This window comes from Zeugodacus cucurbitae, chromosome 6 (assembly GCF_028554725.1).
Source record: "Zeugodacus cucurbitae isolate PBARC_wt_2022May chromosome 6, idZeuCucr1.2, whole genome shotgun sequence".
NCBI classification, from domain to species: domain Eukaryota; kingdom Metazoa; phylum Arthropoda; class Insecta; order Diptera; family Tephritidae; genus Zeugodacus; species Zeugodacus cucurbitae.
The window spans coordinates 51198620-51210840 of record NC_071671.1 but is presented as its reverse complement, the minus strand read 5'-3'; the positions used below and the strand labels follow the sequence as shown (position 1 = coordinate 51210840).

At 31.7% G+C, this 12221-nt stretch overlaps 3 protein-coding genes across 3 annotated transcripts in view; 1 reads left to right on the top strand and 2 right to left on the bottom strand.

Moving 5' to 3' along the window:
• Positions 1-12221, bottom strand: part of LOC105214484 (myocyte-specific enhancer factor 2) — a 224023-nt gene that overhangs the window by 36066 nt on the left and 175736 nt on the right. The gene's annotated exons all lie outside the window — the stretch shown is intronic.
• LOC105214481 (fatty acyl-CoA reductase 1) overlaps positions 1-12221 on the bottom strand; it is a 62916-nt gene that overhangs the window by 38789 nt on the left and 11906 nt on the right. The window lies entirely within an intron of this gene.
• Positions 4021-8675, top strand: LOC105214482 (electron transfer flavoprotein-ubiquinone oxidoreductase, mitochondrial). Its single transcript, XM_011187931.3, has 7 exons — positions 4021-4481; positions 6270-6383; positions 6446-6558; positions 6622-7193; positions 7263-7624; positions 7689-7776; positions 7846-8675. The coding sequence occupies exons 1-7, from the start codon at positions 4454-4456 to the stop codon at positions 8381-8383; spliced, it is 1815 nt and encodes a 604-aa protein (XP_011186233.1). The 5' UTR covers positions 4021-4453; the 3' UTR covers positions 8384-8675.

Below are 12221 nucleotides of genomic sequence, written 5' to 3'. Positions count from 1 at the left end.
CATGCGCAATATAATGCTTAAGGTTATTTGCTGATTTTCAAGAAATAAATTAATAAATTATTATGAGTCGAAACTGTTAAGGATCATTACCCGTATAAATACTCGTATAAATAACTATTATGTATTATTGTTTTTAGTTGTATTTGATGAAAAAAACGAAAGGGATCCTCGCACACTTGTAACGGATTTTTCATTTTCTCAAGGTCAAGGTTCTCAGCAGAGGTCATGATTAGTGATCTTTTAAGTAGCGAATCGAAGACAGCAATAGTGACAATGAAATGAAAAAATACATTATACCAATTGGAAATTAAAAACATAAACTGTGTATATGAATATATTGAAATGATGCTGAGCCCACACCTGGATCCCTCTTACTTTTGCATAACAGAGCGAACAAGACTGCCGACGCTACGGAAGTTGCACTTAATCAAACTAACTGGCAAATTAAATTATGTAGCTAGCAAATTTGAGATGTATTAACGTCTACGATGCAGCAGGCGATAACAAATATAGCAACAATAACAACAGCAACAAGACAAATAACTATAATAAGAGAGATTAACACATCTTAGTATGTGGCGAGCAAATTTTCATTTCACACTTTTCCATATTGTTAGCGGTAGTTTGCGGAAAAGCAAAAATAACAACACACAAGTAAGTTAAAAGGAAAGAAAAGTAAAGTAAACAAGTTAAAACAACAAAGAGTTCGTGGCAGTCGTGAGCCTGCGTGAGTAACAAGTGTGAAGGAAAATCCCAACGCCAAGTTTACACAAAGTGCAGAGGCAATAACGCGCATAAATATGGGCATTATGCAAATTTGCTAGCATGCAACTCTGGTTGAGTTTATGTGTGTGTATGTGTGCAGCTCGCACAACGCTAATTAGCCATAAAAATGGCTTACAACTAAATTAATGCGATAATTTCTGATGAAGTGTAGTACGCAAAGAAGTAAAAATCATAAAATAAAATAAAATAAAATAAAATAAAATAAATAAAATAAAATAAAATAAAATAAAATAAAATAAAATAAAATAAAATAAAATAAAATAAAATAAAATAAAATAAAATAAAATAAAAATAAAATAAAATAAAATTAAATTAAATAAAAAAAAAAATAAAATAAAATAATAAAATAAAATAAAATAAAATAAAATAAAAAAAAATAAAATAAAAAAAATAAATAATAAAAAAATAAAATAAAAAAATAAAATAAAATAAAATAAAAAAAATAAAAAAATATAAAAAAAAATAAAATAAAATAAAATAAAATAAAATAAAATAAAACAAATAATAAATAAAAAAAAATAAAAAAATAAAAACAAAATTAAATAAAATAAAATTAAATTAAATTAAAAAAAAATAAAAAAAAAATAAAATAAAATAAAAAAAATAAAAGAAAAAATAAAATAAAATAAAATAAAATAATAACTTTTAATATTATGTAATATATTAGTTCATAATACCAATTTGGCTACCTTATGACATTTGAGCTTCTCACGTGTTGCACTTTGTGCCTGCTTAGGCCTGTTAAAATATTAAATTTAAATGCCGGTGTGCTTTTATGACAAAAGTAATGCAGTATACAAAGTAAGAAGATGATATAAAAGCATTAAGCGCTCAAATTGGTAGATAAAGAGGTAAATAAACTACCGGTTCGTATGAGCAACAAATGTCTTTAGAGGAGGTAGAGTCTTCATATGTTCCATATTTACATATTTGTAAATAAGTAGTCGAGTGGGTGATAATAAATCTTTTAATCTATAAAAATGAAAAATATGAGCGCATGCTGAAGATATTTTTGAGACTTCGCATACCTAGGGACATGAGTGCGTATCTATTTAAATGTTTAAATTCATATGAAGTTATATCATATTTCAAATAGTAAACAAGCAATTTCTTTTTCGCCAAACCAATTGAACTCAGTTGATCTGCGGATTTTGATACATATATTGCATGTGAATATACAAATAAGTAACAGATACATATGTATATGTGGATAGGTCTATACACATATATATGTGCTAATGTGTGCGCTTATATAATCCCCTTATTAGTTTGGCTTTTGTAATTTGAATATTTTTGCCAAATTTATAGAACAACAGTGTAATTTACATTTTTTCAACTTTGAAGTTGCAAGTTTATACTCTAACGTCTGGTGGCTTAAACGTGCAGAATACAAGTGCAACTATGACAACAGCTGTGAAGGTGTCTGCTGCGACTTTGTTTCTTATAATATAGGGTCATAATAACCATTTGAAAAGTCACCGAACATGACGAATGCAGTGGATGATGTTTCATTATTCCTGGTAAATAGAATTTTATTCTTATTCACAGTAATCATACGTGAATGTATAACCCGATGCTATATAAATGGATTAACAATTTCGTTTACAATTGAGTCTAAATTAGCTACATATTAATATTTGATTACTTAAAGCTTGATGTATTAAAGCCTTTGCCCATGAAATACTATATTCTCTCTCTCTTTTTGTCTACATATTCTCGTATCTATATTTATATACAGATATCCATTGACATCTACATTTTGTGAGATTCCTTGCGAAGCTTATCTTTCCATTGAGGATATATGTATATATACGATCTACAAATTTTAAGCTGGCTCAGAAAGTATTGTGGATTTCAAGCAGTTTTTCATGGACGATTGTGTAGTTTATTTATGGAGCTAAAAAATATTTTTCTAATTTCCTGAAGGATTGATGGATGTATTATTGCATCTAAATGATCAAAAATGAAGAATAACGGATTGTCTTAAATAGCAATAAAGTAGGAGAAATTATCAAGAATCGGCAGACTTTTGGTGGATAAATTTTCTATTCGATACAATGAGAGAAGAATACGATCTGTATTGAGTGATTAACTGTGACGATAACGTGTTTAGATCTAGTAAATGAACAAAAATATTGGGCTTCTTTGTGGATGAAGAGGAGAAAAGGACAACAGTTGTAAGGTTTCCAAATTACTTGTACAAGTTATAACTTAAATATTAAAATGATTTTTATCTATTCGGCAATTAGCTTAAATGGTATTCATCTCAAAGATATTTACAAAACACTTTCCATATAATTTTTTTGGACTTGAAGAAAGTTTGAGAAGTAAAATTTTAATATGGTAATCAAACCAATCTTTATAAATCATATAGAGCAGGAGGATAGCAGAGGAAGAGTATGGTATGTGAAAGAAGCTTAATACCAGTTCTTTAACTAATTATTTTTTGTTGTTGTCATATATTTATAGTTAGTATAGTTGAACTTCCATAACTCAAATTACCTTAACTTTTCCATAAATCTAACTCTGGAATTTGCAATATCGTTTAGAAGTCAAATTTCATACAATTTCCTTCCAAAAATCGAACTTTTCAAAAATGGCATAATATTTACAAAATTAAAATTTGACTATCGCGGTAGAATTTTAAAAGAGTTCCTATATCGCATGGAGGCGAACAAAAAATATGATATTACTCGAAGTTTTTCGTGAATTATGGTGATTCGAGTTAGGGAAGTTCAACTATATATCGCATTTAATATATATATTTATTTTTATAAATATTTATAAAAAACATTGAGGGAAAATTTGAAATCGATGCCTTTTGACGTTTTATCTCTAAATCTTATTAATATTAATATTAAATGCTAACTTAAATTATGGAGTTTTAAATTAAAAATAAAGCCTCGAAGCAAAATATCGAAATTTGTATATAATTTTTTCCTATCCTATGTAGTGTTTACCATTGAGAATTTGTTTTTAATGGAAACCTATAACGTATACATTTATTATTTAAAATTCATATACATACGTATAGTCTATAAGTTGATTATTATCATATCTTCAAACCATACTTTAATACAGTACTAACATTTAGTTCAACCATTACCGCTGTCGCTTCTAGCCAAGTCAACTACCACTGTCAGCGAGACAAATTGACATTTCTTATCAGCCCAGGCAATCAATGTGGTTGGCAACGCGTCGCGCTGTGTGTACAATCTGGCAACGTAACACAACACTTTATTATTTTAGTCTTCCGCTAATTCGCTACTTAGATTGTAGGTTGAAGTTAGAGTGCTCCTCATTAAGTGCAATTTTCCATACATTTTTCTTTTATTTTTAACCAAAAATTTTCCACTTTCGCGTGTGCACTTTTTCAAAAATATTCTTTTAATAACTAGTGTGCTCAATCGGTGCTTATAAGAAGCGTGTAATCGTGCGGTAGTGAGTTGCTTTTCGGTACAGCGGGTCCAAAAGTCCAATCCGTCACCACCGCCTCACACACATTGTTTTCATTACGCTGTGTTGCTTTGATCACTTTGTTTGTTGTTGCAGCTGACAAAGTCACTTATTTACAACGCATTGCCTACACCAATAATAGCAACAACAACAAAAAGTTAATTACCAAAATATACAACTTTGTTTACGTCAACACGGTGAAGCAGTCAACATGGCTACTCTACTGAAGCTGGCAAAAGGTAATTTCGAATGCAAGACGAAGAAGTTATGTAGATAGAAAGGCTCATCGCCACAAAGTTGCTTACATAATTATAGACACACGCAAGTGTACATATGCTATCAGCAAAAGAGAGGCCGGGCCAGTAGCAGTTTTTTCGTTGTCAATGATCGATGATTTTTGCAAATATACACACCCCTTTTTTCGAAGTTTTTTTCGAATATTTTTTTTCGATTTTTTTTTTCGAATTTCTAATTTTTTTGGACTTTGTTTTAAATATAAAATTTTATAATTTGAATTTAAGAGTTCTTCATTGCAACACTTTGAGCATATATATAAATATGTTTTTACTTATATCTGTGGGTATATAAATCTATATGAACTTTGATTTTGTCAACAACAATGAAAGTGACTACACTGCTGTTGGGCACGTACATGAGTAAATCTCTCAATATATACATACATATATGTATATACATATATATATATATATATATATATATATATATAATATTTGTACATAGATTTACACAGCTATTTTCATGTTTATGCTAATACATAGTTCAAAGTTTAATTTTTTGATCTGAATTTAAATTTGAAAAAGAAACAAATCGGAACACAAATATTCGCTTATCTAACCTCATCAACATAAATATTTCTGTATTTCACTTGCCAATATATTCTTTTATTGTATTTTATTTTTTAAGTATTTTTGTTTGCCAGCTTGTTTGTTAAGTGTGCGAGAGATAATTTGTTATCAGTGTGTTATATTATTTTTTTTTGATTTTTGGTTCTTGAAATTAAGAAAAAAAAAATGGATTTTATTTCAATAATTTAAATTTAAAAGTAATGTGATATCACAAAGCAGGTGATTTTACTGCTATGAAAATAATTGAATTTATAAAATTATAAAATATTGCACAATAGGAGAAAATATTTTTGACATATCTGTGTAGATTTTTACCGACTTCCAAATTGACATTGTAACCCCAAACTCTCAGTGTTTTGACTAATTTTACCTTTTAAACTTGTCAATGACTAAAATATCGGGAGCATTCGTATTCACTCGGGTGACAGGAATACGAATATGTAACTAATTATGAACCGACTCCAAGAAATAATATAATTATCTGAGCTTTAAGTTGATCATAAAGAATGTCTCAACAAAACAACAATAATTTTATTTATAGAGATAGACACTGTTATCAACTTATTTACAAACATTTTCCAAAATTTTGACAAATTTGTTCGCTCGATTTCATTAAAAATCGATGATTGATTTTGTCCGATAGCTTCGAGCTATGAAGTCCGCCAGATAGATAAGAATAGGTTCCAGCATATAAAATATATCGGGATCGAAACATGCAGTAAAACAATCATTTGTTATAGATGGATGGTTTGTTTCGAGGTTTTTAGACTACATGAGTACCTAATTTCAACTCAGATTATTATCCTTTTAAGATAAATATCTGCGATACCTCTAAGTAATCATTTTGTTTTAGACTATTATAATTTCTTTGCTCGTCCAAATGCTGGTTCAATTGTATCCCATTATTCTTGCTATTTTAAAATTGTTGAAACTCTAAGTTCTAAGAAGATTTCTTGGTTCGCAGAAGTGAAGTAATATTTGTTGAGAAACTGTTCAGATTTCCAGTGCCTGTTGGAGTATTCATACGTCTGGCCTGACTTTCCATATGACCCTTGACATTGACTAATTTTCGACCTATCATTTGTTCGAGTTTCCGAAGTGAATAAGACCAAGGAATATTGAGAAAAGCAAACAAATATTTCAACTCCTTTTTTATTTCAGCCAATAAACTTTTCCATCCATCATTCGTACGCAGTGTTTCCGATGTGGCCAAATATCCCAAAATTACCACACACTATACCATAAATCCACGTGACAAAGATGAACGCTGGAAGGGTAAGACTTGTCACCGATTGGGCCCAATAATCAGATATTTTATGGCTTATGTACATTTTTAGAAGTTGACATGGAGCGCTATGTGGATGAAGTGGATATAGTTATAGTTGGCGGTGGTCCAGCGGGCATGTCAGCTGCGATACGCGCCAAACAATTGGCGGCAGAGCAGGAAAAGGTATGAAATATTTAACTACTAATACTTGAATTGTGATTTATTAAATATTTCGTTCACACACAGGAACTACGCGTTTGCGTGGTGGAGAAGTCCGCGGAAGTCGGTGGTCACATACTCTCAGGCGCAGTCATTGATCCGATTTCGTTGAACGAACTCTTTCCCGATTGGAAAGTGTTGGGCGCACCGTTACACACACCCGTCGGCACCGATCACTTCTCCCTGCTCACCACTAACGGACGCATACCCCTACCCGTCTTTAAAGGCTGGCCCATGGATAATCATGGCAATTATATTGTGCGTCTTGGTCATTTAGTGAAATGGTTGGGCGAACAAGCCGAAGCTTTGGGTGTTGAAATCTACCCTGGTTGCGCCGCTGCAGAGGTGCTGTTCCATCCCGATGGCAGCGTCAAAGGTATTGCGACCAATGATGTGGGCATTGCAAAGGATGGCTCGCCGAAGGACACATTTGCACGCGGCATGGAATTGCATGCGAAGACGACGATATTCGCTGAAGGCTGCCGTGGACATCTGAGTAAACAACTGATGCAACAATTCAAGCTGAACGAGGGCAGTGAGCCGCAAACCTATGGTATTGGCTTGAAAGAGATTTGGGAGATACAGCCCGAGAAGCATGTGTAAGTGTCGATGTAGCGATGGAGAATACGGAAAATTAAATTATATATTAATTGCTCTACATTTTACAGTCCCGGTTTGGTGGAACACACAATTGGCTGGCCCCTGGACTTCCGCACATATGGAGGTTCCTTTTTGTATCACTTGAATGAGCCCACACCAACCATCGCGGTCGGTTTTGTGGTCGGGTTGGATTACAAAAACCCCTGGATTAGTCCGTTCCAAGAGTTCCAGCGCTTCAAGACACATCCGAAGGTGCGTTCCGTCTTCGAAGGCGCCACACGTATCGCGTATGGTGCGCGTGCCATTAACGAGGGTGGTTTCCAGAGCTTACCCAGCAAATTGAGCTTCCCTGGTGGCTGCTTAGTTGGCTGCAGCGCCGGTTTTCTCAATGTGCCGCGCATCAAGGGCTCACATTATGCCATGAAGAGCGGTAAGTTAATCGGAGTAGAGTATTTTCGTGTTGCTTGAAACTGAAGTCATTTCTTTACTCGCAGGCATGTTGGCGGCGGAGAGCGCTGTGGAGGCGATCAATAGCGAATCCCAAGCAACTGCTGGACTTGAGCCGCAATCTTATGCTGACAAGTATGCTATTTTTTATTTATATTCAAGAGTTCTTCATCTCTACAAATATCTTCTTCTTACTCCCGCTAGGATACAAAACTCCTTCATCTGGAAGGATCTGCGTGATGTGCGTAATGTGCGTCCCTCTTTCCACAATCCACTCGGCATGTATGGCGGTCTCGCTTTGAGTGGTTTCTCACTATTTACCGGTGGTCGCGAACCATGGACACTGAAACATGGTCCACCCGATCATGCGTCCTTGAAACCAGCTAGTCAATGCCCACAAATTGTTTATCCCAAACCGGATGGCAAAATCTCCTTCGATCTACTCTCCTCCGTGGCCTTGACCGGCACCAATCATGAAGGCGATCAGCCCGCACATTTGACCTTGAAAGATGACCACATTCCGGTCGATCACAATCTGGCGATCTATGAGGGTCCCGAACAACGTTTCTGCCCAGCCGGTGTGTATGAGTATGTGCCGAACGAGGAGGGTGGCAACATGAAGTTACAGATTAATGCACAAAACTGTATCCACTGCAAAACCTGTGATATTAAAGATCCCAAGCAAAACATTAACTGGGTGGTGCCCGAGGGTGGCGGCGGTCCAGCCTACAATGGCATGTAAAACGTGTCACCTTTGTTGTGATGTTGAAGCTTTCGTTATCTTTAGTCTGTTGTTGCATTTGATTTTAAGTTAACATTTTGGTTTTGAACCCATATTTACAGTGCCTGCGTAAACTGTACGTAACTAATATTGAAATAGGCGAAGCGCCGATATTTAGCTAGTTTTATATATTCTATGTAAATTTAGGTCGAAAAAAGTTGTAGAACTGAATTTTGTAATTGTAATGTGAATTTGAAAATAATTTACTTTGTATAAACTTAAAGAAATAAAATATTTTTTATATAAAAATGAATTGGAAAATTATTAAATTAATTAAATTAATTTTCAATTTAATTATTTTTATTAACAGAAATTGTAGTAAAATCGATCAAATGCAGCGAAATTCTGTGACTAGTAAAATTCCTAAAACTAAATTGATAAGTATTGATTCATTACCGATCTTAAGGGAACTTTATTGGCTTACGATTTGAAAATATTTTTTTGAGAAAGGTTGCCCATCAATTTAAAATAGATTCAATAAAATTATAAAATAATTAAACGTTATTATAATGGCACCAAAAAAAATAGAAATATTGAGAGAATAACATTTTTTGTGAAAGGTGGCAAACTATGTTTTAAAAAAATCAATCTCATAAAATTAATAAATTATAAATTATGACAATATGGGTATTAAACTAAAGGGGATTAAGCTTAAAGCTTAGAATGTTTTCAACAGAAGAGGTTAGAGTAAGCCTACCTTAAAAAAATGTAAGAAAATTTGCCATCCATTTAAAAGTTTTAATTAATTTAACTTTATATTATTTTTTTAAATTAAGCTGAATGAATTAAGTCAATATCGAAATCTTAAGGGGCCTTCTTTGGATTACTATCTTAAAATATTATTTTTGAGAAGGGTTGCCATACGTTTAAATTAATTATTAAAATGGTATTAAAGTAATAAAATTTTAATGAAAGATGGCAACCTATATTTTAAAAAGTGTAGTATCATAAAAGTAATAATTTATATTACTTATGACAATATGGGTATCAAGTTAAAGGGGATTTAGAAAACACACAGGTTAAACAGTTTTGAAGCAGAGTTAGGTTAGGTTAGGTACGAAGGCTGTTTCGTTAGAAAGGAAAACACACTTAGACTATCAAGAGCAGTCTTTTGTGATGCCGTAAAATTCAACCCCCTCACTTATTTTATGAATCCACAAAGTGCTTAGAACCTACCACAAATTTGCAGAGTTTGCAGTTTTTAACTTCTGTATCCGCAAAACGCGGGGGTTCCCAAAAAAGTGAGATCCAAGGATTTTTTTGTCTAGATCTCGCAAAGGCGGGACATTCTAAAAGGAAATGCTGGAAGGATTCTACCTCACCTTCTTCTAGGCAGCTTTTGCAGCTAGCATACGGTAAACTTTTTAATTTGACCGCGTGAATCCCGATGGGACAATGGCCAGTTAGAACACCTATAATTTGGGAAAGATTAACCTTGTTTTGGGTAAAGAGTTCCCTTGAAGCAGGGGTGCCAGCTTAATTTTTGTTATTCTCTATTAAATCAAATAAATTAAATGAAATAAATTCAATAAAGACGCCATACTAAATAGAGTTAAGAGAAGACCTTTGTCAGAAATATTATTTTGGGTAGGGCTGCCAACTGTTTGCAATTTTAATTTATGAAAAAAAATCACAGTCGATTAGGGACCGAAGAAGTTTTTGTATATTCTTCTAAAGATGCTGTAGCTATGAGTTTGAAGATTTTCAAAATAACAGTATTTCAAAATACACACGCCATTATTTTTCAACTTTTTTCTTTATTGAATTTAATGTAATTTTCTTTTTTGTTTTTGCTTTAAAATAGATTTTTCCACACGCGTTTTTACAGTTATACGCCATTTTAGCACTTAATTATGTATTATGTGTGTATATACAAACAGTTATGCCAAACAGAAGGAAGTAGGGGCAGTTAGTAGGGCACATTCAACATTTAACATTTTCATCAACATCATTTATTTGAGTGTATGCGTGTGTAATTCTGTGTTTGTGTTTTTATGTCTGTGTATAATACAAAATATTTATCGCTGCTGTGCCGTTATATTTTACTTATTTCTTTTATTTTACTTTTCTCCATTTATTTATATTTTATTTATAGCTATTTGTCATTTTTATAAGGGTTAACATAACCTCACAATTGAAAAAAGCTCTCTCTCTTTCTCTTTCTTGACAGTTGTCTTTTCGCCTACTTAGCACTCAGCTGTGCGCAATTCTCTACTTATTTATTTGTAACGGACGTTGCTCTGTAAGGTATGCCATTTTTTTATTTGCAATCTATAAACAGTTATAACTTCAGCAAAGTCTTCATATATTCAATACGTATGCATATGCTTTGTCGTGCTTTTGTAAATATATACTATGTATTATGTGTATATATATATTTTTTTCTCTTACAAATATCTCTCTTATGATATTATCCACAGTTGAACATTTAAGGAGGCGGCTTTATTAGTTATTATTAATTTTTTCCTCATTTTTTTTTAAATAAAATTAAAAATTTCAGTTTTTTTTTATTTTTTGCAATATTTTCATAATTTGTGCTTTAACTTTTTTTATTTTCATTCAAATTTTTTAATATTAATTTATTTTTTTTATTTATTTTTTTATCAATTTCATTTTTGTTTTTATTTTCATTTGAAATTTCATTTTTGTATTATTTTCATTTCAAATTTTTTTAAATCTTTTTTTTTAATTAATTTATTTTCTCGTAATTAAATTCATTTTTTTATATTTCATTTAATTTTTTTCCTCATATATATTCCAATATCTGTTTGTATAACAATTTACACTACTTCTTCACTAGTTTTCCTTGTTTGGTTCTTCTGTTTTGTAAGTTGAAGTTTTTAAAGCCTTTATTTCACTGTTTGCTTACCATTAATATTTATTAGTGTTATTACTTGTATTATATTTTGTTTTTTTTTTAATTTTTTCTTTAATAAGTAGCACAGTTGTCACCTGCAATAAATTCCTTTTCACATTTCATTTTCAACGTTGCCTGGATGTCCTGTTTTGTAAATTTTCAATTATTTTGCAAATTTTCAGTTTTCATATTTCGGTAGACATAACTGTCTGTATGTTTAAAATGTTTCATTAGTTATTATTATATTTTAATTTGTTCCCTCATTTTGTGTGCATTTCATATTTGTTTCTGGTTTGCTTTGTTTTGAAGGTTTCAGTTTCGCTTTGTGTTTCTGTTTTTTGAATACATTCATTTTAGTTACATTTATATTTTTTTTTTTAATTTTTATTTTGTAAAAACGAGGCACTGTTCTTAAGGCAACTACAAAGTGGAGTTTTGAAAATAAAATAGTGAAGAAAATAAGTTTTAAGTTGAAAATTCATATTGAAGATTAATTGTGTATACTCAATGGGGGGTTAACGGCATTTTTGGAAACATTTCTGGTAGAAATAGTTACTAGACTGTTGTAGGCCTTACAATAGAAAGCAATAATTGTCGACTACTAATATTAAGACTCAGCTTACAACATTTCATTAGAGTTGTAAACTTGAATTTATTGTAATCCTGGTAAAGTGTTCAATTTCTGGAGTAGTCTCTTAAGCAAATAGAACATTTAGACTCTCTATTTTTTTCTTAAATTATCACAAAAAAATACCAAATAATATACTTCTAGAATCTATATACAATCTAGACTTGGAATGAACGCACTCGATATCTGTTCACTTTGAAAAACCGTACCGTAGAGAATTTATAGAAGTATTTTCAACGACAATATTATCAGTGTAGAGTTCTTGGAATATAATTCATACTGTTAAGGGGCTATACCAGTGTGACATTGGCAAA

Coding starts and splice junctions, on each gene's coding strand:
- LOC105214482 (XM_011187931.3), top strand. CDS start 4,454: ATGGCTACTCTACTGAAGCTGGCAAAAG. Junction 4,482..6,269: donor TCTACTGAAGCTGGCAAAAG/GTAATTTCGAAT, acceptor TTTTTATTTCAG/CCAATAAACTTTTCCATCCA. Junction 7,625..7,688: donor ACATTATGCCATGAAGAGCG/GTAAGTTAATCG, acceptor CTTTACTCGCAG/GCATGTTGGCGGCGGAGAGC.